This window comes from Alligator mississippiensis, chromosome 4 (assembly GCF_030867095.1).
Source record: "Alligator mississippiensis isolate rAllMis1 chromosome 4, rAllMis1, whole genome shotgun sequence".
Classification (NCBI taxonomy): domain Eukaryota; kingdom Metazoa; phylum Chordata; order Crocodylia; family Alligatoridae; genus Alligator; species Alligator mississippiensis.
Window position 1 is genome coordinate 130,587,822 of NC_081827.1, and position 24,551 is coordinate 130,612,372.

Sequence of the window (24,551 nt, forward strand, 5' to 3'; positions counted from 1 at the left end):
CCACAGCCCAAGCCTCGCAGATGGCATCATGGTGTTACTATAATCACCGGCCCCATACTGGGCCCCAGAACCGTCCTAACAGGACCCCTCTACGATCCTTCCGATCAGGCGGCCACTCCGCCATCATCCGGGCTATTTAGCCCCCCCGAAGCTATCTTCCCCTCTTGGGTGTGGTTCCCCCGGAACCTTCGGCTACCTGCCCTGGCCCACCTCCAGGCCAGTCGGGACCCCAGGCCCCCGGCTCTTGGGCGTCCCTCGCGGTGGGCCCCCGGCCCTTTTGACTACCGTAGTCCTGGCCCCAGCTTGGGCCAGTCGAGGGTACTCTCCCCTTCGGGCTGGGTCTCTCTAGCCGCTCACTCTGTCACTGGGCCTCACCTTGCCACTACTCCCCGTCCTCTCGGGGGCAACCGCAGCACCACCCCCACATCACTCCCACTCTCAGGGTCCACCCTCTCTGGGCCCCTCACAACACTGGCCCATCTGGCCCCACCCAACAAACACATGGGTAACCCACCCAGTGGTGGTGGAAGCTAGGGGTTAAGGTGCCCCGACCTGCCTTTCACCAGGGTAGTAACTGGCCTGGCATTTCCTGGGGGCTCCCGCACCACTGAGAGCCCCACCAGACCACCCACTCCCGGCAGGGTGCAGTTTCAGGTCATGCCCAGGACCAGGACCAGGACCAGGACCAGGACCAGGACCAGGACCAGGACCAGGACCAGGACCAGGACCAGGACCAGGACCAGGACCAGGACCAGGACCAGGACCTCCTGCCAACCCCTTGCAGCTCCCCCTTACCTCCGGATCGTTCACAGCAGCCCTACAGCCAGGCAATGTTGCTGCCTGACCTCCTGCAGCCACACTGCCTTGTTTATATAAGCAGCCTAAGCCTCAAAATGGCTGCCCTAATCAGGCATCTGGAGGCTGCCAGCTCCAGGCCCTTAAAGTGGCAGAGACACCCTGTGCTCTGCCACAATAGGATTCATATTCTTTACAGTCAAAGAAAGAGTAGTACCACTCTATGGGTGTGTCTACACAAGACATGTTAAAATGGATTAGCCTAATTTAATGCGCATTATGGAAGCATGTCTACATGTGCATGCCCTTCATGTGCATTAAAAATGGTGAAATTAGGCTAATCACACCTAAATTTGATACTTACAGATGCAGGTATCAAATTTAGGCATGATTAGTTAAAGCGCATTAATGTATGTATAGATGTAACCTGGCACTAACTTTAGTGCCAAGTCCCCGCAGATGTAGACACCTGCCAAAAATTGCTTAATGCGCATTAGCTTAATGTGCATTAAATTTAGTCACACTTAAATGCATGTGTAGATGTGCCAATAGAGTTATATATAGTGCCTATCTACCCCTTTATAATGTGGCTATAGAGGGGTTGTTGCTATCTGAAAACTAAAACTTTATCAGGATCTCTTAGAAGAATATCTGAGACAGGAAGTGTTGAAAACCCAACGACATAATCATAAACTCTAGAAAGCTTTAGGCTTTCTTGTGAATTTTGTCTCTTCATTATGGTCATGCCTTGCACTAAAGATTAGCATTTACCATAAATCTTTTTAAGTAGGATACAACAGGTTTGACTTTGGATAGGTTCTTCATAGACCAAGGAGAAATATTTGGCGATCTAGAAACTAAAAACCATGACATTTTGAACCCTAGTGATTAAAGGACCATGGTCATCCAGAGGCTCCTTGGGAGCACTGGTCGGATTCTGTTATAGAAGGGTGCTGAGTGAACTTCATTGAGATGAAGGGCTATTGTAAGTGGAAAGTCCTAATTTAGTAGACAATCCCAGATAATATTGTGAAGCATCTTCTCCCTGGAATCAAGCAATAGGTCCATGCGCCTAATAATAAGAAATCTGTGACCCAAGGAGATGAGATCTCGAGTGGGGACCAAAGAGGTCTCTTTCTAGAGTAATGAAAAGGTTGCAAATAACAAGAAGCTTTCCTGAAGATGAAGATGGGCCAAGAGGCCATCTAGATAAATAAATATGTGTATCCCCTTTTCTTGAGGGTGGTGATGGATTATGTGGGAGTAAAGAAATGGTTAATGAACTGAGTGAACAGAAATATACAGATTGCTTCTGAATTCACAGAGCAGAGAAAGCCATTCAGTGAAATTTCCTGGTTGAGGATGGGGGGAATTTCTATTCCAAATCTGGTAGTCCTCACTGGAGTGATACACGGGGAGGCATAAAGGTCAAAAGCACTTGGCTTAGATATTATGAAAGACTGTGTGAAAACTCCTTGTTACAGGCAAAATGGCCATGATGATGAGTTACCCTGGAGGTAATTTTAGAAGATATTAGTTTTTTGCCTACCCACAGGGTGCATCTCCATATGTGCTTTACTGCAGAGCCGACTAATTAGCTCAGCAGTAAAGCACCATAGTCTACATGTGTACTGGTATTAAGATGCAGTAAATTCACTCTGCCATACGATAGTACTGCCCTCTGCCAGCCCAGGGCTGCTCCCCACTGGCTCAGACTGCAGTGGTTCCAGGCACACATGTAAATGCTGTGCCCAGGAGCAGCTGACTCAGGTACAAACTGCACCAGAGTTTATGTCTGCACTCTAATAGCACATGTAGATGCACCCACACTGTATTAATCTAGGCCAGGGCTGTCTAACTGGTGGGCTGCTGCCTGCATGGGGCCTTTGAGGGGTTAACATGAAGCTTGTGAGCTCCTGCCTGGTTCTAACTGCTCACTGCCTCCGTGACTATGGCAGCTGGGGTCTCCAGGCTCCCTCCATCTTCTGGCTTCTGGCCTTTGTCTCTACTTCTGGAGGAAGGGCAGCACAGCAGAAGGGGGGCAGTCTGCCCATGCTGTGAACAAAGTGGGGGAAGGTGTTGGGCTACAAGTAGTGCATGCATAACAAAGGATGCAGCCAGGCTGCCCATGATGCAGGTGGGCTGCTTGTGTAATATGCATGGCTGGGAGGGGCCTGAGGGTGGCTACTTGTGTGGCAGGGGTGGGAGAGGGGGGAGCTGGGCTGCACATACAGTGGGGGTAGACTTGGATGGTGACCTGAAGGTGGATAGCACTGGTCTAGGTTACAGACATACCTAAGTTGGGATGGTTTTGCTGAAAGATAGTCCGGCAAAGGGATGAACATTAGCTGTTAGATTAGAGACTGGGGTTCTGTCCCTATTAGGCCTGTGTGAAGTGGCAAGTATTCGATTTGTTTTCGGATTTGGCTGATTTGGGGGGACAGTGATTCAATTCAGTGATTTGATTAACTGTCCTGATTTGATCTGGCCAATTCGGATCCGAAGATTTGGTGCTGATTTAGAGATTTGGCCATAGCTTAAACAGGCAGCAGTCCTCACCACGCTGGACATAGCTGCCTCCAGCTGGAAAGTCTGTTGTGGTGGGCAGAGGGGGGAGGGAAGGGGCATGGGGGGGCATATCAGCACCCCCCCAGTGAGGGAGGGATTGGGGCTGGGATAAGCTGCCCAGCTGGGGCGGCGGGGCGTGGGACTCGGGGAGGGGAGCTCCCACCACTGCACATCACTATGCATCACTGGTCCGGGAGGGCATGGGAGTGGGTGTGTGCCCCTGGATCTGCACAAGGCAGGCTGGGCTGGGCTCTGGAAGGGTGGCAAAAGGCACTGGGAGTGGGGGCTATGCCCTCCCACCACTCGCCCAGCCTCCCTGCACCTCCCAGACAAGCCACGGCTTCGCCCTGGTTGGGTGAGCAGCGGCAGGGCATAGTAGCAGGCGCTTGCACCCAGATCAGGGAGAGGCTATGGGATGGGCTGGTGGCAGGGGCTATGTGGGATTTTAGGGCAGCTGCAGCCCCCCCATAGCCCTTGCTCCACTGTGCTCTGCAGGGCGGGTGGAGCCAGGGCTATGCTCCAGGCTGCGGCTGGGGCTCAGCCCTGGCTCTACCTGCCCTGTGGAGTGCAGCCTGGTGGCGGGCGGCTGGGGTTAGCTTCCCGGAGCACAGCCCTGGCTTTGCCCAGCCCACAGGGTGCAGCCTGGCAGCGGGGGCTTGCCACCTGGAGCACAGCCTTGGCTTGGCCCATCCCATGGAGTGCAGCCTGCCAGCAGGCAGCTAGGGCTAGCCTCCCAGAGTGCAGCCCTGGCTTTGCCTGCCCCACGGAGTGCATTCTGGCAATGGGTACTTGCTGCCCAGAGTGCAACCCTGGCTCTGCCCTACCCATAGAGTGCAGCCCAGCAGTGGGCAACTGGGGCTAGCCTCCCAGAGTGCAGCCCAGCCCAGACCACACCACGTAGATCCGGAGACACATGCCCGTTCCCATGCCCTCCCAGATTGGTGGTGCATGATGGTGTGCAGTGGCGGGAGTCCCCCTCTCCAAGTCCTGTGCCCACCAGCCCCCTGTGGGGGCATTCATTTGCCCTCTCCACACCTCTTCTCTCCCCCCTCTGCTCACCACAACAGACTTACCAGCTGGAGGCAGCTGCGTCCAGTGTAGTGAGGACTGCTGCCTGTTTAGTCTATGGCCAAATCTCTGAATCGATTCAGAGGTTTCTGATTTGATTCAGACCTGTATCAGGGGGGCTGTCCTTGCGCTGGTTAGAACTTGACCCGCCCACCTGTTTCTGAGTTAACTGCCCGCCTTTCTTTCCTGCCACACCTTGATGATACATAATTATGGTGTTAATTAGGCGGGAGGCTGCCCATTTCCTGCCCCAATGCCAGGGGTGCTATTTGCAGCTCAGAACCTCCCTTAGGTCACAGTCCATGCCTCGAAGATGACATCTAAATTCTTGACATCTCCAGCTCCACACCGGGCTCCACACCACTGTGGTCTGGACCCCAATTAGATCCCTCCTAATCAGGCGGCCTACTCTGCCCTCATTCTAGGCTACCTAGCTCCCTGCACTCTTCCCCCTCTTGGGTGTGCCCCCTTCCCCCCCAGGCCTTTGGCCACACAGGACCTAGCCTCACCTCCAAGGCCAGTTGGAACTGCAGACTCTCAGCTCTGGGCATCCCTCACTGTGGGTCCCTGGTCCTTTTGACCCCTCTGGTCCTGGCCTCAGCACTGACCAGTCGAGGGTGCCTCAAGTCAAGCTTCTGAGCAACTAGCCCACACCCTCTTACATGCGTCTGCTTTCTTGGGCCCTACTACGGGGTTAACCACCTGGTTGTGGGAGCTGGGGTTATTAAGGCACCTTGACCCACGTTTTACCAGGGTGATAACTGGGCTGGCATTTCCTGGGGGCTCCCGCACCACCAGGAGCCCTACCAGGCCACCCATCCCTGGCAGGGTGCAGTTTTAGGTGATGCCCAGAACTAAGAGCCTCCTCCATCCCCATAGCCCCAGCCCATAAACCCCCAAGCTGTTCCTGAGCCTCAGCTCTGCCAGCTGATGTCTCTCTCATGGCTGCCAGCAGCAAACTGCTGCTTCACCCTATAGATAATCTGGGTCTCAAAATGACCACCGTACCCAAGCATCTGGCTGCTGCCTGCTCCAGCCCTTAAAGTGGCAGGCGCCAACAGTACCCTGCCACAGGACCTTTTAATGGGTCTCCCAATTCAATTCAGATTTGGTGATTCGGCTGCCGAATCGGGCCGAATCACCTCTAAATTGAATCAGCTACTGAAGCTTCACGCAGCCCTAGTCCCTATTCTACCTGAAATGTCTTCATGTAATTGGCAGAGGAGCTAGACACACTATCTTCTAAGTGTAGTCTCTCCTGATCAAAGCTAAGAGTCATAGATAGGGCTGACCACCCATTAGTACTGGGATCATATCTGACAGGGAACTGGCTTTTCAAATGCTTTCTCTCTCCTATGGATATAGAATTCCAGTCTCAAAGGATGTCAATTTAGTATTTTTTTCAGAATACTAATAACACTTACAATCTTGTATAGCCCTTCTGCTTGAAGCTTAATGCATCATAACTAACTGGCAAATTGACTAGATGTTTCTAAAATACTAGTACAGTTTAGGAATCCAGACTGTTCAATAGCATTTGTCATATGAATAAAAACATGATAGAGATCCAGCTGTTCAACTCATTTAGTAAAGCAAAGGGACTGCTTATCCACATATCACAATTTATTATAACCATCAAAAATAGAAGCTTCCATCTTACTTGCAAGAAGATAATCAGTAATGGCCATATGTGTATTAGGAACAAGACAATGCATTTGGAAGTTGAACAGTGGGTGAGCAATAGAAGCTAAAGAAGTATCTTAATTTTTCACTGTATTTCTTCATCCTATCAGTTCTTCTTCCACAATTTAATGTATAACGATGAGAAACAAACCATGCTTTAGGCTTGAGAGATGATCATACTGAAGCTCGCTAATCCCTAGAGAAAAATCTTTTAGTGGTTACCACATATTAATGTTAGGAACATAAATTAATTCCCAGTAATAACATTTATATTTCAAACAAGTGTACTGAAAAAACTTGACTAAATAAATACAGCAATTCATATAACAAGTAAAAGAGCATTGTACTATAACATTGTCATCTACTTTTAAACCAAAAGGCAGGTCTGACACATGAGATTTTATGTGAACCCTAGAGCAACACATACACACAATCACACACAAACCTCATGTAAGTAGTAGTTTGCAAAATGTAAGTGAGATTAATGGTAAAAGTATCTTTCTATGCAGAAGAAATTGAACATTAAAGCTGCAGTGTTAGGAAAAAAAAGTTTTAAAAACAAGACATGAAGTTGTGTGATAGAAGATGAAAACTTAAAAAAATGGTGACCTCATACCATAGATGAAATAAATTAAGCAATTGAAGAAAAACTAAAAAAAGAACCCCCCACACACATACAGACAAAAGTGAGAGCACAACAAAGGAAGTGGAAGAAAAGTGTTACCCATAAGTAGCCGCCGTTTCACCCGCTTGTCCACATCAGCTACTGACGTGGCATTGTACTCAGAACTCTCAATTGCAGCCTCATCCTTCTCTAAAACACAAGTAAGGGACAAACATGGAGCAGTTGGTTAATCACAAGCCCAATTTTCCAGTGCCTAAGACAGTTTCTTGGCATGGCACAGCCAAAGCCAAGAAGCAAGCCATGAAAGCACTAAATCCCCATTAGAGAGTTAATTCCATTTGAAATCCCAGAAAAAAATTAAAGGGCATTTTGGGGGAGGAGGAAAAGGAAGAGGAATGATCAACATTGAAGTAATTGATGAGAAAACATACATAAAGCAGGTGTCTGACTACAGTACAAGACAATGAACATGAGTGTCCCAGACCAGTGTTAATGACGGGAATTAAAATACAAAGGTAATAGTTAAACAAACTATTTAAGACATACTGTAAAGTGATTCAGGCTGACACTGGCACCAGGATCTGAAGGAGGCAGTCACAGAATAGAAACAGATAGACAGAGCTAAAAGAATCTGGTGATGGATGGGCATGGGTGTGCCATAGTCTTCTACACATAGACACAGTGTATAAAAACCAAACAAAAGGCATGCAAATTAAATAAACAAGAAACAAAAACAAAAAAACCATACAACAAACCAAACAAACACAAAAAGATCAATTTGGGCAGTGCTGGTTGCCTGCTTGTCTATGAAACACTACTAGCTAAACATTCAATGCTAAAAGAGATGTTGCAAGAATAGGATTAGGTCATTTTATAAGCATGCAGTAAGCAAGATGTCAGCAAAGTCACTTGTACAGGTAGTTTCTGATATCCTATATGTACATGTGTCAATCCAGTAAAACAAGGACTTTAGTGGAGTTATGCTTCATTAGAAATACATAGAAACAGTCACAAAGGTGGGAAGAGGTGATCAGTAAATGAAATAAAAACGAAAGTTTCCTTTACAGAAAAGAATGGAGAAGCAGCAGTGGGGTAAATCAAATGATACATACAGGAAAGGAGGTGCTTTATTTAAAAAAATAAATCAGGCAAACAAAGACAAAATATGTTAGACAAAGGGTCAAAAAAGATTTATTTGGCATTGCAGAAGTTTGCGTTCTTGCAGTGATGCCCAGAACATACACACCACTGAAGACAGCAAACAGTGGAATCACTGAAATGAAGAGGAGGAGATGGCTGGTAAGTTTTATTGGTGGCAACACTACATGGTTGAGTTGTAACAAGAAGTTTTTTAACAAGTTCTAGATGGGATCAGGCTGCAATAGAGGCTTTTGTTTGAGGTGTTTTATTGTTCTGTAAATAATTAATGAACTTCAGTTATCAGACAAGACAGGCAATCAGGAACCATCACCAGAAAGCAGGAATAAAAATATAAAAATAAATAAAAACAAATGAAAAAAGTATTCTAAAAGAGAACTAATCAGAGGGAAGAAAATCAACAGAAGCAGTAATATGTGACATATCATAGGACTAAAGAATGTAATATGGTGTTGTATTTATTATGTTACAAAAATGGGGAAAAAAAAGTAAAAAACAAAACAGAACCCCAAAGGGCAGTATATACACCCTTCTGAAGAATATCTATGTGCTGGCCAATAGAAATCATCCACCTAAGAATATATGTGAACAGTGGGGCTTCTCAGTCCTATAAATCCTTCACGTACACAACTCATGTCACTAGGAAGAGCTCCTTCCATGAAAGAGCTGCAAGACACTGAGATCACTATGTTTAATTAAAAAGTACTGATAGATCCTGCAAGTCCATGAAAAGGTAGTATCTACAACAAAGCACAGGAAGCACTGTATCCTGATTAGCTTTGCTGTTAGGAACACCACAGCCTCATTCCTATCAGATGATTTGTCTGGTTAGACGCATCTGAAATCAGTGGAGTCTATGTCAGCAAAGGGGCAGAGTCTGCTGGCACAGATCCCTAGGCTGGATCAAGGCCCATGTGCTTGATCCAAAGCTAAGTAAAGTTAACTGAAAATTTCCCATTGTGCTAAGTAGATTTTTTTGTATGGAGAAAGGAAAGAGAAAATTAGGAACTTGAGTCTAATTTTAAGCTTTTTTGTTTCTTTTAATCCACTGGATTGGAGTGACACCACTTTGTATCATAAACCATTGAAACACACATAATCATTACCATGATGAAAATCATGTAATTTTAGAATGTGATTTTGAGAGCAGAAATGAGTTCACTTGTGCCGATGGCAAAAAGCTTCTTTTTGTTAAACAGAACTGGGGGTCGGATGAGGAAGGGTCTGCAGACAAATACTGAAATATTTGCGTGACATCATCCATGGTGCTTCATTTCCTGTAAGACCTTTCTTCCAACTCACTCTCTTACCAGAAGCTTATTCACAATCATTATTATTTTCACTCCTATTTAAAAACTGGGAAGAAAACTTATAGCTAAAAAGTTATCTCTGATGCTAAGAAAATCATGATCGAATCCTGTCCACCATACTTATACAAGTAGTTCCAGGGCACTACTCACATGAGTAAAGAGAAAAAGAGTTCATCCATTGTGTTTTCAATATGAAAAAGTTACAAGATTTATAAAAAGAGAATAACAAAGGGATAGTTAATTGACAAACACTGAAATAAAACATGCATAAGTGCTTCCATCAGTGGTCTTTGTAAAGTCTGACCTTTGCTGCTGTGTCAAAAACAACTATTGAACACTCTTCTCAACAATAGTTCTGCTCTCCTGGGAGATGCACACGCAGACACACACACTCACTCTATTAGGAATATAGAATGAAGCATGCTTTTGAGCACTACTTACCAATGCATGTTCGACCGTCTGAGTGCAGGGCATACTTCTGATGACAACCACACACAGGACCAGTATCTGTGTCATCACAGGTGTGTTGGCAGCCTCCATTCCCATAGTTACAGGTTACTAGTTATGCCCCAAATAAATGTGTATATATGTATATATAAATAAAATGATAATGAAACCAATTAGTTTTAGGGCATTTTTAGAAAACATTTAGATCAGTTACAAACCAAGACATAAGCAGCATAACATTTTTTGCAGGTATTTGCATTCTCTGTTCTTTATTTGGACATTATGGTCCTAAGGTCCTCAGCTCATCCAAGGACCCTTTTTCTCTGATCAATTTTCATTAGTCATTTTAGCACAAACAATCACTTAACTTCCTCTCCCTCTAAAAGGATGTGCTTCGTATTTCTCGTGGATGACAGAGATATTAAGTCTGCTAATACAGACATATAATTTCCAATCTATAGACAGCATTTTCCTCTGCCTAATTGCCTTCATTCTGTAATTAGAGGAAGCAGAGAACCAGACTGCCAGAGCAAAACATACACATCTTCAAATCTAGTATTTCAAACACCCATGTCCTCCTAGAATAGAAGAATATTTAAACTCCCTTCCTGCCCCAAAATATGAGTCACTTTTTTTCTTTTCTTCTCTTAAAGAAAAACCCTTACCATCACTTTGTCTGGCCTTCAGTTAGGAAGGAACTCATGAAAATGTCACATCCACTTATATCTGTATTTTGTTAAATTATTTGTAAACATTAACTTTTCTGAAAAGAAAATTACATTTCTCCAGCCAAACAGAATTAACACAATATAAAAAAATTAATGTCATATCTTGGTTCTCATTTCTAACTCTTAGGAAATGGAATTTCTCAAATATTAAATAGGCATACATTGGTTTTTATTTACCACTCTTTTTATGCAGTGTGCACATTTACAGCTGTGCAAATACATGCAAGAGGAAAAAGTCTTGATATGACAGGCCTTTATACTCATTTTGCTGTCAACCCCATATGTACAAATGTCTACATAACATAAGTGTCAACTCAGGAGATAATCAGGATCTTTGTGCATGAATATAGACTCTCCTCTTATTCTTTTATATCAATAAGGAGGTTTTGAGGTTTTAAATATGATTTAAATATTGGATCCTGTTCATCAGAGGAAGCTTGCTGATCTTCGTTAGATCTTCGTTCACTTTGATCCCTGGTTAGTTAGAGAATTTGTAAAATATCCAATTATACAAGTTTCAAGATTTGGTATGGCTGAGATTTTCAAAAGAACAATTTAAAGGCAGGCTGAGCACTCTGCAGGTCCCATTGATGTCAATGACTACTCTTTAACTATTGCCTCTAAAAATGAAGTATACCAGAATTTTTCTGGAGAAGGGACTTGAGATAAAGAGCATTTCTCTCTCTCTCTCAGTCTCTTTTGACCAGTTAAGTTGAATAAGATCTACCCAGGATACCCTATAGCTTGGTGATTGGAGTGGTTAGGACACTTACCAGACTGGCAGGAGATGCAAGGTCAAATCCATTCTCCATGATGGAGGGCAGGAATTTGAATCAGGGTTTCTTATCTCCCAGGTGAGTATCTTAACCACACAGCTACTGGGTATTCTAGGTGGAAGCTCTTTTAATCCACTGGATTGGAGTGACACCACTTTGTATCATATATCTATATGATATTCAGAGAAAGAGAGAATGACTCTCTAACCACGTGGAGAACAGCTGGTTTCCAGTTCCTGATCCTGTGATTGTTAATTATTTACTAAAATGGAATGGCATCAACATGAGGAACTGAAATAATGCCACTCCAGAATACCCATACAGAATTGTTGTTCTGGAATGCTCCTGGATGGTGGGTGATATGGATTCAAATTCCCTGAGACCTGGAACCTGAGTCTCTTATGTCTTGGCAGAATAGTTTAATCGTTGAATTGCTGTATCATTGAGTTGCTGTTTTGTGAATTTTGCCCTTTGTTTCCCTTCCGAAAAGTGCCCCAAATAAAGCATTCTGTTTTATAACAGATGGAATGTTCCCTCAGGACAAAACTCTCTTTCATTTTGTTTTGATGAAACAAAATTTTAAACTCACTTCAACTGAAAAATTAATTATGCACACAGCCTGTCCCCATTTGTTTCTGTTCTCACTGCTCCTTTTTCATTTGTAATTGCTTTTCATTGTCTTCTGGGTTTGTGCCTCTCCCTCTTTGAGTCATGTTGTAATTGGAGTAGGCTCCATGGGCTACAGCACAGACTCTCTTGCAAATGATCTGAGAACTATTGGAACAGAGAAGAAAGTCTTGGCCCAGCATACTGCTTTCTGGGCCTGCTGCACAGTAAATTCAAACTGCTTCTATAGTCAGCTGCATTTAGGGTTGTCATCATGGGATAGGCCATGGTACTAAGGCCGTGTCTACACTGCAGGCTCTTCTAGAGTGGTGACTTTTATAATAAATCATCAAGGATTAGATGCCAATTTTCCCATTCCTCTGCACAGCAAAGTGCTCACATGCCATACAGTCTAATATCCATAAAACAATGACAAAAGAATTGTTTTGCAATGCATAGCATTGCTTTAACTGAGCTTGAATTGTGGTGAACAAGAGTTTTATCACTGACTTCAATGGGAACAATGTTAGGTCAATATTTAGCGCTTTTGAACATCCAACCCTAATATTTTTAAACAAATATTATTAAAATCAAGTTTAGGGAAAAGGGAACAAGCAATGATGCTGTGTATAGCCATGGATTTTGAGTCAAATGCTGCTTATGGTTACCCCAATGTAAATCCAGAGTCACATATTTGAGGATGAAGGAGTTCAAATTTAGAAGTACAGCCTGTTGGAGCCAGAGCTTTCAGTTTGACCTTGGAAAGTCATTTAAGCTATCCTGTGCTTCAGTTTCCCAATTTCTTTCAGAGGGCTATTGGTAGGATAAGAATCAACTATTTAAGCAGAGGTTCTCAGCTACTTTAGTTTATATAATAATATAGACAGAATTGTCTGTTGCCTTCACAGAGTGAATACTGTACTAAGCTTTTAGTTTCTCTTTTTCTCTGCAAAACAGTTTATGTTATACAGTGAAATGTAAATTCTGATGGTAGACTTATTACCCAACAATTTCAGTCTTTAAAAGGAAGACTCATTAGAGTTTGCTAACAAACATTTTGACCTTTAATACATGAAATCAGAATCACAACTTATGTATCTTTTTTTTTTTTTTTTTGCTGAAAACTGTACACTGGTGGTAAGGGAGGAACCAACAGCAAATGAAAATTATACTCTAGCTTTAATGAGAGATGGAATCAAATCAAATCAAATCCTGGATCTGAACGCACAACATTTTAAGGCCTCTGGTCTAGATTACATTTTTTTTTAACTTTTCCATTACTGTTTAGTAGCTTGGAGTGAAAGTACACAGCCAGACATCTCTGAATGTTGTGGGTGTGAGATCCAGTCAAAAGCTATAAAATTTAGATTCATCTTTCCTTTCAGCTCTATAATAATAAAACAGTGAAGGTTTTTTCTTTTGCACTAACGAAGCAAAATCTGTATGTCAATGGTAAAACTTATCATTCCGGGGGATTACAGGTCTACTCCATTCTTACAGCAAAGTATTAAAGTGAGATGCATAAACAATCAAAATCTGCTCTCTCTTTAAAGAGATTTCCTGCAAATGCTATTGTACCCCAAATAATAAGTTTAGAGTACACAAGACTGAAACCACAAAGAGCAAAGTCTAACATTTTGACCTGCCAACCTTGCCAGTTGCTGGGTTTTTGGATGTAGCCATGTTGGTCTAAGGACATAGGTAAACAAGGTTCTTTGAGTAGATGTGATATCTTTTATTAGACCAACTGAGTAGTTTTTTCAACTGAGAATTTTTTTCCAGCTACTCAGTTGGTCTAATAAAAGATATCACTTCTGCGCAAAGAACCATGCCAACTTTGGCATTAGCACAGAGTACGCCTGAGCTCTCACTGCTTTAAGTAACATCTGGCTGGAATGATACATATCCTCCATTGCAGTGCGGCAGCTTGGTGCTGTAGCTTCTGCAATGTGACATTCTCCTAATGAGGAGACCCTTGAATGGCACAGTTACCATATCTCATGCTGTACCCTCTCTCTTTCTGACACTTAATTCAAGGCAGGTGCCTGGGATATAAAGGAGCAGAGCCTCATGATTGCTGGTTGCCATGACTACTCTGGAAGCCAGTGACACCTGGTGGAGTTATACAGCTGTTCTAAGTTGTGCTGGGAGGGACCAAAGACCACAGAAGTGGCTGAGTGCAAAAGCCCAACTTTGCTTCTCTGCCCTGAGCTACACTTGCTCTTTTGGGCTGGCTGTTATAGCTAATATGAAGAACAATGCGCAGTGTTAGAAGTAACATTACCATCGTGAAAGTAAAGGAAGAGTAATTCAGGATTGGCAGATACATGCTGCTATATAAATCAAATATAATAGAGATTTTTAATGTACACAAACAGATACATACATATATACATACACATGTATCTGTATATGTATATATTCCAGAGAAAAAGGCCATGTTAAAACAATAGTGTTAAGGTTGCAGAATGAAACACCCAGGAAATAAACAAATCCAGCTTGCCTTTACAGCCTAAATACTTCCCTCTGTGCGTCTGCCCGAATTTTAGTGTCCTTGCTAGGGTGTCCTGCCTTACCTTTGGAAGTGACAAAGAACTGCAGGAAGAGAAAGGGTAAATGTGTGGAGGAAATATACATAAAGATTCTATATAAAGATTGCATCCTGAGGCATACCACAAGGGGCTGGATTAAGGTTACACAGACATCCTTAACTGTGGTTACCTAACTTTTGAGTGTTTGATTTGGCAATTTTCATAAATATTCTTTTAAAGTTTATGTGCACATATGTGATAAAAATCCAAATATGATCCAATTTGTACCTCATTTCTATTTTTCTCAAGATATCGAGCATTAATGTAATGGTGATGCAAATATATATATGTAATATGGATAACATAAGGGAGTTTAACATGAGACTAACTTTTGAAAATAAGGCATTTTTAAGGAGTTCAGTCTTTTTAAACTTTTAAAGTATCTTAACATCTCAAAGTGGCTTATTATCCAGATTTGTATTTAGTATCTAACCAGATTTTGAATGTAGTATTTAGTAACCATTAATTTTAAAAGTAATATGATTATTACATCTCTATCTTGGCTCATATGTGGCTAAAATGGATATTATGGCCAAGACACCATATCATTTGTAAGAAGCTGGACCTATGTTTTGTTGTATGGCTCCAGCGTTTCTTTAAGTCTGGTACAGCACACTGTAAACTACTTTGTGGCTTCAGATAAACAAAAAATATTTTTTAATTTAAATCCATATATGGCTTTTTATTTAGATCCATATGATCTTGTGGCCGCCTACAAATTCATTAGAGGGATGCAGCAAGGGATCGGAGATGCTCTGTTCACCAGGGCGTCTCTTGGGGTAACAAGGAACAATGGTCACAGACTGTCAGAGAGCAGATTTAGGCTAGATATCAGGAAAAACTTCTTCATGGTAAGCATGGCCAAAATTTGGAATGGGCTTCCAAGGGAGGTGGAAGACCCTATCTTGGGCATCTTTAAGAGAAGGCTGGATAGGCATCTCACCCCAGCACTCTTTCCTGCCTAGGCAGGGGTCAGACTCGATGATCTGTTGAGGTCCCTTCTGACCCTAACATCTATGAATCTATGAAATATATGTTATATATTATATAATAAAGAATTCACTTATGGTATTATCTAAAAAACCCCTCTGAATACAATATTGCTTGTTTTGCTGATGTTATTTTAAATTTGTTCTATTCTGGCACTATACTTCCAAAGGTCTGCAGATTTTTATCTTTATGGGGAATAACTGCATCACAGCACTTTCAGCAGAAGCTGGAAGGGTTGGCACTTGGAATAAGTAGAAAAATATATTATTCTATAGGATAAACAAACTGAGCAAGATTTTTTAAAGCACTTTGTGCTGGCTGAAGCAACCTCTCAAGGAAGTCATTATAGGTGCTGAAGGGAGAGACACCAATAGTCAAGGCTGCCTAATGCTTAGCTTTATAAGAAACGGTTTTTACTTGCTTGTGACTTTGCCAAGCACAAACCATTTGCACTGAAATCTTTTAAATTGGCTGTCTGCCTCAGGCTGTTTTTTTTTTTTTTTTTGTAAGTTTCAGCCAAAATGGTTCAGGTTCAAACCATTTAAAAGAAGTGAGATTAGAGAAAAATACATTGTTTTTCCATGTTAGAAAACAAACAAACACATTTTATTGAGGAGCTTTAACACCACCATAAGCTTCAGACCTTGGACTTCATTTGCTAATCATGAATATGCTGTTTCTGCACAAATCCATTAAAAATGGCCAAATTTTACTCAAAATTTAGGCACAGGTAGAATTAAGGTGACCTGTGCAACTTTGACCTGGGCTCCTTTGTATACACTACTGTGACAGCCATCTTTAATTACACAATCACAGCATACCTGTCTCATTCAGTGCACAGAATGAACCTTATGGGGACAGATTCACATTATATGCTGGAGGAAGCTGTTGCCCGCAGAAACAGTCTCTTTTGTTGCAGAAGGTATGTAGCAAATGAGGAGGGGATAACAGGAAGAGAAAGGATGGTTGTGTGGTTAAAGCAGTTGAATGCTGCCCAGGAGAAATGGATTCTATTCTGCTTCTGTCACAGAACTCATATCTACTTCTTGGCAAGCCTCTGAAACAATATGTTTTACAGTAATTATATGTTTCTTACTTTGTTGGTGTTCAGCGTTAGCCTCTTAGCCTCTGGGGCTGAGCAGTAGCAGTCGCAGTTGCAACTGAAGTCATAGCAATTGTGTTTTGAGGGAGATAAATATCTTTATATAGAGAGTCCAAATCTCAAGGGGCGCTAAAAATCAGGCCGTAGTTATCTCAGCATCCAGCATTAGTGGACACTTTTGACATTAGTCTCTGTCTGAATTTTCCAGCTGTAAGCTGGTTGTAATAGTAACTCTTTATTTTATGGGGTGTTGGAAAGACAAACATGGTAATGTTTGCAAAACACACCTATATTATAGAAGAGCCCACCAGGAAAATATTTTTGTACTCAAAGGAAGATTTGAATAATGTGTTAATAAGGGCATATGTTGAAGATGGAGGGAAAATAAAACACTGGATAACTGCTTATTCAGTGACTGCTGTTTATCCTGTACAATGAATGGAACAGGAGGCCTGCAGAACAAAATATGATTGTATAATTATGTGGTTGTGTAATTAAGATTATCCTAATGCATATGCACAAGGGAGATGAATATAGGCTATGTAGTATGGATACTTTCTAACATTTGAGTGTTTGACTTTGCAACCTTGATGTTCTTTTAACATTTTCTTTTGCTTTGCCTGATACATGCATACATGTATTAGGAACAGAATGAGGCCAATATTGAGTTCTACCAAATGTCTGACTCAGTATGCTCAGTCAGTTCTATTATGATGTTGGGGATTCACATCCCTGGTTATAGTGGCTCTGGCAGACATTCCCACTAGAACTAACATTAGGGATATGTCAACAACAGAAGGAGAACTGGAACACAACAATGTAAATGTTCTGTAGAGAGACCACTACAAGCCTGAGCCATGAGGCAGTTCTAAATTAAGTTGGAGTCAGAGCTAATATAGACACAATCCCAGAAGTGGCAAAGTGCAAAATCAGTTTTGCGGTTCCCAGATCCCACTGTAATCATTGCTTATATGGTACAGTTCAGAAATTAGTCAACTGGTATTTTAATTAAAATGATCAGCAGTGCAAAAGTTTAAAATGTTAACACTGAAAGCATTGTTACATTTCAGAACTGGACCGTCACAAAGATGAATGAACACATTAGATGAGTTATTCTTGCAGAGTGGCTACAGCAGAACACCAGTGCATTTGGTTTATCCTCACTGACATTTGGAAGGACAGGAAGTATGATTTGAAAAATAAGATTATGGAGCACAATTCTGCAGTAGTGGAACTTCTACAGCAAATTCCATGGCTAAGGAAAACCAGGGCCCCTGGTTAGGGATCTGTCAGCAAAAGTTCAGTACAACTCAAATGATAAATTTGAACTTTGAAGGGCACAGAACAAAGTTTTTCATTCTACTGAACTGTGATGCATTTAGTAATATGAAATTAAAAGAGGCCTTATTTCTCTTATCCCCACCTTCCTAAGGAAGACTAAACTGTTCCCTAAGGAATGTGCAGATTTGTGCTAATTAATAATAAGCAGCATAAGTAGCTATTCTCTACTCTTATAAGTTTTGGTTGATGGAAACTGCACTGTACTCAGTGGCACCTATTTAAGCTAATGAAGTGTTCACTTTAAAAAAATATCATTTTAAATGGAAATTGCCAGGAACTTTAGTTTATGTTTCTCTGTGCTTTCCCATCCACCTGCTACCCACCAGCCTAAAATACTGGTGAGCAATCAAGCTGTTTGACAACCTGTGGCATTTCTTGGTGATATTCAAAGCCAATTTTTCCTTTTCATTTACCCTCAAAAATATCACTTAGCACCTTTAACCATAGGGTTTCAGGAAGAAAAAGGATGGCGGAGGGAAAGGTCATGAAAGATCCTAAAAGAGAATTCTAAAAGAGAAACTAAAGGTGTTTTTTTAAGATCTTTTATTACATAAAACATTAAAGCAATATAATAATTACTCAGACATCCATCCTTGCTTTCTATATATGACGGAGGAAGCTGTTATCTTTACAATTCTTTACCTCAATTTTTATAGGTATCTAGTTTTGGCTACTAGCTAGAAAGGCAAGCTGGTATATTAGGTTCTAATCCAGGGACCAATTAAATCAATTGAAAGGACTTTAAGGGGTGCCTATACATGTGCTCTGATGCATTCTAATTAGAGTGCATTGGAGCAGACTCAATTACTCTGTCAGCTGATTAATTAATCGAGCATGCAGGAACAATCTAATTAGAATGCTTCAGTGTGCCAGTTTCACATGTATTCAGTATCCTACTTTTCAAAATGGTGGTGGAGGCACTTTAACTAAAACTCAGCAAAGAAGCTTTAGTTAAAGTGCCCCTGCTGCCATTTTGAAATGTAGGATGCTGTCTCTAATTAAAACGCTTCCCCCATCATTCTGGAATATATGTATAGACACCCTAGTGACTTCACTTGGCTTTGCACCAGAGTCTTAGTAAAGGGCCAACTAAAACTGTACAGAAATAGCCTTATTTTTTCAACTGTGTTGGCTGTCAAGTACCCTACATTTCAGTGGATTCCATAAACTAAAATATGGTAGTTCATTCTTTAACAATACCATATATGATACGATCATGGTGTTTCTAGCATTCACAAGGACAGTAGCTTCTGTGCATGCAGTCAGTACTACTGCAAATCTTCCTGTCTTTTCAATATACCAAGTTAGCAAGCTGCATTTTATAGCTCTAATGCCTCAGCATTACTTCAGTATATTGTGAGACAGAGCCTTAAGATATGTGCATCAGTTTTTAAAAATCTGTTTGCTCTCCACAAGCCATTTAGATGAAAGGAATCCTTTCTGCTCAGCCCCCTATCCCCATCTCCCACCTTCCTATTCCTTTTGTTACAGATCAGGAATGGGGGCTGAGTTGTAAATTTTGTATTTGGAGCAGACTTTCCCTAGAATTCATTCTGCAGTGCTCAAAGCTGAGAGTTTCATATTAGACCCATGTCTTCTGAGAATGCCCTACTAAACTCCTGCTGCCTACCCCCTCCAAGTATAGTACATGTCTTCAGAGTGTCAAGACTAAATCACTATTTCTAGCAAAAACTAATGGATCTCTGGAAAAAAAACAACAGTCAAGTGGAAAGCAATATACAGTGGGCATTTGAGATTTAGTCTCCAGCTACCTACATTTGCAGTCCTTCTGGTTTTTGGCAAGTTCAAAGCCAGGCCTACATTCACAGGCAACCCCACCTTTGGGCGTCTCCCGGCAGATATGTGCACACCCGTGATCTTTGTTCATACAGTTCATACCCTCTGTAAGAAAGAGAAAGAGAGAGAGAGAGAAAAAAAGTACTGAAATAAGATCCCATTGCAAATTAACTCTATTTAATTACACAAGTCCAATTTTTATTGTCAATGTAATTCTTATCTTGCATCTGGACAGTATCCTGTTAGGCTGCAGAATGCTGTAGAAATGGAGGAGTACAGTCAACAGAGAAGTACCATGAACCCTGAAATATATAGCCAATGAGTTCTATTATGCAGGTACAACATATTAATGTGGCTATTTCTCTGACTATATAATTTAAAGTTTTTAGACTGTATAATCAGGTGACGAAAGTATATAACAATAAAAATTGTATCAGAAAGTTTAGATCCTAGAAATTATAGGTTTGTGACCAGGTGTGTTTTCATTATTTAAAAGAATGTAATGCATATCCAACCAATTAATCATGCTCATCCCTTCCAAGCTCATAATGTTAAAGGATGTCTTTCCAAGTCCAAACAAAAGGATTAGAGTTTTGCAATGACAAAGATGCTGCACATTTATGTCAGAGACTGAAATCTTTGGGCCAGATTCACTAGGCATCTAAGTGGATTTAAGCAGCTAAGTGCAAATATATTTCACCCTGTTCAAGTAATGCATTTATTTTCTAATATACTACCTGCTGACTTTGAAATGGAGTCACAAAAAATCAGCTAGGGGGATGAGGACCTGACCACATTTTGCATGAACTGGTTTTCATGGACTTGATCAGGGTGAAACAGAATTGCACTTAGACCTCTATCTAAGTCCACTTACATGTCTGATAGGTGGAGCTGAATCTGACCCATTTGTGTTTATACTTATATGAATGTACACGCTGTCAAGGGATAGATCTAGGCAGCTGAGAATTTGCCTAGCATGGGGAAGACATACTAGTATAGCTCAACTGGGTTGGAGTTAGGGTGCAAGGGAATCAGGCTAATGGGGTGATATAGGACCACTGAGCGGCATGATGTGAACCAACAAGTGAGAACACAGGAAGGTAATCTGACCCATGGATGTTATCTGAACTGAAAAACAGAACCCCCAGGGCTATTTTTATAAAAAAAGAAAATTTTTTAACATCTAAAACACTGTTTTGGGATGTCTTTTAATGTGCCTGATATTTTACTAGGCAGATAAGGTTCTTTGGATGAATCTGATACCTTTTATTAGACCAACTTAAATAGTTGGAAAAAAATTTTCTTAGTAAGCTTTTGGGTTTAAAAACCCTTTGTCAGGCTGAGGAAACCTCTGCAGTTGGTACATGCTCTTCTATGTCTTTAGACCAATATGGCTACAACCTACACTCCTGATATTTTACTATACACAAATGGATATATTTATTAGGGCTGTGTGAAGCTTCAGGTGGTGGTTCAACTTGGAGGAGATTCGGCCTGATTCGGTGGCTGAATCTCCAAATCCGAATCGAATCATGGGACCAATTAAAAGGTCCAAATAGATTCAAAGCTCTCTGAATCTTTGGGAAAGATTCAGAGAGCTTTGATGATTCGGAAAGTCCCCAGTGGCTGCAGCAGGGAGCTGCAGCCAGACTCGAAGCTGCTAAGTGGTTGGGGGGGGGGGGGGGCTGAAGTAGGGGGAAGGGGACCATGGTGGGACCCCTGCTTGATCCCCCAGCCCCCTTGACCCCCGCCCCCTCCACAGCTGCCCTGCCTGCCCCAGCTCCCGGTGCTTTAAAAAAAAGTCCCATTCACTGGGTGCTGCTGGGCGGGGGTGATCCCTGTTGCCCCCCCCACCCCATGCTGCGTGGGGAGCTCCGCCATGAGCCCCCCGACTCCCCTCTCACTCCCCCAGCCCCCCCCCAAAGGGTGCTCCACCCAGGCCAACTCCAGACCTTTAAGAAAAAAAAAACCCAAGAAAAGCCCCAGGACTCACTGCTCCTGCAGTGGCCTCAGGGCTTTGGGGGGCTTGTGCAGAGCAATCCTCCTCTTCCCCCAAAAAGAAAAAAACCAAAAAAACAAAACAAATTCCAGAACCTAGCTTTGGTTTGGGTTGAACTGAAATGTAAAAGTTGCAGGTGTTTTGGTGAAAGGAATCAAAACAAAACTTTACAGGTTGAACAGATTTTTGGTCAACCTAAACTGAAACACCTTTATTTTTAATTACATTTCTAAACCATCATGATGAAATGAAAAATCTAAACACATCATTTAAGAAGGTCAAAATGAAGTAGATTCTTTCAATTTTTTTTAAAATTCACACCATTATAAATGATTTTGCAAATACTTTTAGCCACTTCATTTTTCAGAAAAAGAGAATATTTCAGCAAAAGAGAATATTCCACCAAAAAGCTTTGCTCAGATCCCCTGGGAACAGTGGGTTTACAATCCAAATGTATCACATTGAATATTTGGGTGGTTCTTGCTGAGTTGACAGTTCCTGTAATGCTAGCTCCTCCTGATTACAGTAGCCAAAACTTGTTAAAAGAAACTAACAGACATTACTTGCCTAATATTAGTTTACCACTTAAGGCACTGTTTCCAAGTAGGTGCTATGTAAATGTGACTGAGAGGGAAGGTGATCCATGCAATTATTGCATGAGCTGTTCCTTTACTAAGATAAACTACCCGGACATCTGCTGGGAGTCACAGACAGCAAAGTCCCACCGCTCATGCAGGTTTCTAACCTGTGTACAGGACCTCCACCTGAAACAGGAGGTACACGGTCCCACTAGGGGGAATGCCATACTGGATCTGGTATTGGCAATGGGGGATGACATGGTAGGGGACCTACAGATCGGTAGCCATCTGGGGGACAGTGATCACCTAATAATACAATTCACCATAAGGCGCCGAGTGGGTAAGGTAACTAGTAGGGTGAAAGTGCTAGACTTTAGGAAAGCTGATCTCAATGAAGTCAGGCGATTAGTCAAGGACGCACTGCAGAGTAGGAGTTTTGAAGTGATGGGAGCCCAAGAAGGGTGGCTGTGCCTTAAGGAAACGATCCTTCGGGCACAAAGCAAGACAATCCCTGTGCGAGGTAAAAGAGGGAAAGGGGCCAGGAGGCTTCCCTGGCTGACCAGAGAAATCCAGGGCAGCCTAAGGGCCAAAAGGGGAGCACATAAAAAGTGGAAACAGGGAGAGATCACCAAAGACAAATATACCTCCTCTGCTCGTGCTTGTAGGGAGGCAGATAGACGGGCCAAAGCTACCATGGAGCTGAGGATGGCAACCCAAGTAAAAGACAACAAGAAATTGTTTTTTAGATATATAGGGAGTAAAAGGAAGGCCCAGGGAGGAATAGGACCCCTGCTAAATGGGCAGAAACAACTGGTGACGGACAGAGGGGACAAGGCTGAACTCCTCGAGTTCTTTGCCTCAGTGTTCCTAAGTGAGGGGCATGACAAGTCTCTCACTGGGGTTGTAGAGAGGCAGCAGCAAGGTGCCAGACTTCCATGCGTAGACCCTGAGATGGTGCAGAGTTACCTGGAGGAACTGGATGCCTTTAAGTCGGCAGGCCCGGATGAGCTCCATCCAAGGGTGTTGAAGGCACTGGCCGACATCATTGCAGAGCCACTGGCGGGAGTATTTGAACGCTCGTGGTGCACGAGCCAAGTCCTGGAGGACTGGAAAAGGGCCAATGTGGTCCCTATTTTCAAGAAGGGGAGGAAGGAGGACCCGGGCAACTATAGGCCAGTCAGTCTCACCTCCATCCTTGGTAAAGTCTTTGAAAAAATGATCAAGGCTCACATTTGTGAGAGCCCAGCAGGACAAATTATGCTGAGGGGAAACCAGCATGGGTTCGTGGCAGGCAGATCGTGCCTGACCAATCTAGTCTCTTTTTATGACCAGGTTATGAAACGCCTGGACACAGGAGGAGAGGTGGATGTCGTATACTTGGACTTCAGGAAGGCCTTCGATACGGTATCCCACCCCATACTGGTGAACAAGTTAAGAGGCTGTGACTTGGATGACTACACAGTCTGGTGGGTGGCGAATTGGCTGGAGGGTTGTACCCAGAGAGTCGTGGTAGATGGGTCGGTTTTGACCTGGAAGGGTGTGGGCAATGGGGTCCTGCAGGGCTCGGTCCTTGGACCGATACTCTTTAATGTCTTCATCAGTGACTTGGACGAGGGAGTGAAATGTACTCTGTCCAAGTTTGCAGATGACACAAAGCTATGGGGAGAAGTGGACACGCCGGAGGGCAGGGAACAGCTGCAAGCAGACCTGGACAGGTTGGACAAATGGGCAGAAAACAACAGAATGCAGTTCAACAAGAAGAAATGCAAAGTGCTGCACCTAGGGAGGAAAAATGTCCAGCACACCTACAGCCTAGGAAATGACCTGCTGGGTGGCACGGAAGTGGAAAGGGATCTTGGAGTCCTAGTGGACTCCAAGATGAACGTGAGTCGGCAGTGTGACGAAACCATCAGAAAAGCCAATGGCACTTTATCGTGCATCAGCAGATGCATGACAAATAGATCCAAAGAGGTGATACTTCCCCTCTATCGGGCGCTGGTCAGACCGCAGTTGGAGTACTGCGTGCAATTCTGGGCACCACACTTCAAGAAGGATGCGGATAACCTGGAGAGGGTCCAGAGAAGGGCCACTTGTATGGTTAAGGGCCTGAAGCCCAAGCCCTACGAGGAGAGACTAGAGAAACTGGACCTTTTCAGCTTCTGCAAGAGAAGGTTGAGAGGCGACCTTGTGGCTGCCTATAAGTTCATCACAGGGGCACAGAAGGGAATAGGTGAGTATTTATTCATCAAGGCGCCCCCGGGGGTTACAAGAAATAATGGCCACAAGCTAGCAGAGAGCAGGTTTAGATTGGACATTAGGAAGAACTTCTTCACAGTTCGAGTGGCCAAGGTCTGGAACGGGCTCCCAAGGGAGGTGGTGCTCTCCCCTA

At 42.8% G+C, this 24,551-nt stretch overlaps 1 protein-coding gene across 7 annotated transcripts in view; it reads right to left on the reverse strand.

Moving 5' to 3' along the window:
* Positions 1–24,551, reverse strand: part of SCUBE1 (signal peptide, CUB domain and EGF like domain containing 1) — a 383,661-nt gene that overhangs the window by 179,339 nt on the left and 179,771 nt on the right. For 4 of the 7 annotated variants that reach the window (XM_019481708.1, XM_019481706.2, XM_019481705.2 and 1 more), the window contains 3 exons: positions 19,565–19,690; positions 9,649–9,765; positions 6,839–6,928 (listed from right to left, as the gene is read on the reverse strand). In XM_019481708.1, the coding sequence (XP_019337253.1) occupies positions 6,839–6,928; positions 9,649–9,765; positions 19,565–19,690 (333 nt within the window). The remainder of the gene's footprint in view (positions 1–6,838; positions 6,929–9,648; positions 9,766–19,564; positions 19,691–24,551) is intronic. The other 3 variants (XM_019481710.1, XM_019481707.1, XM_014610299.3) reach the window with 1 other exon arrangement.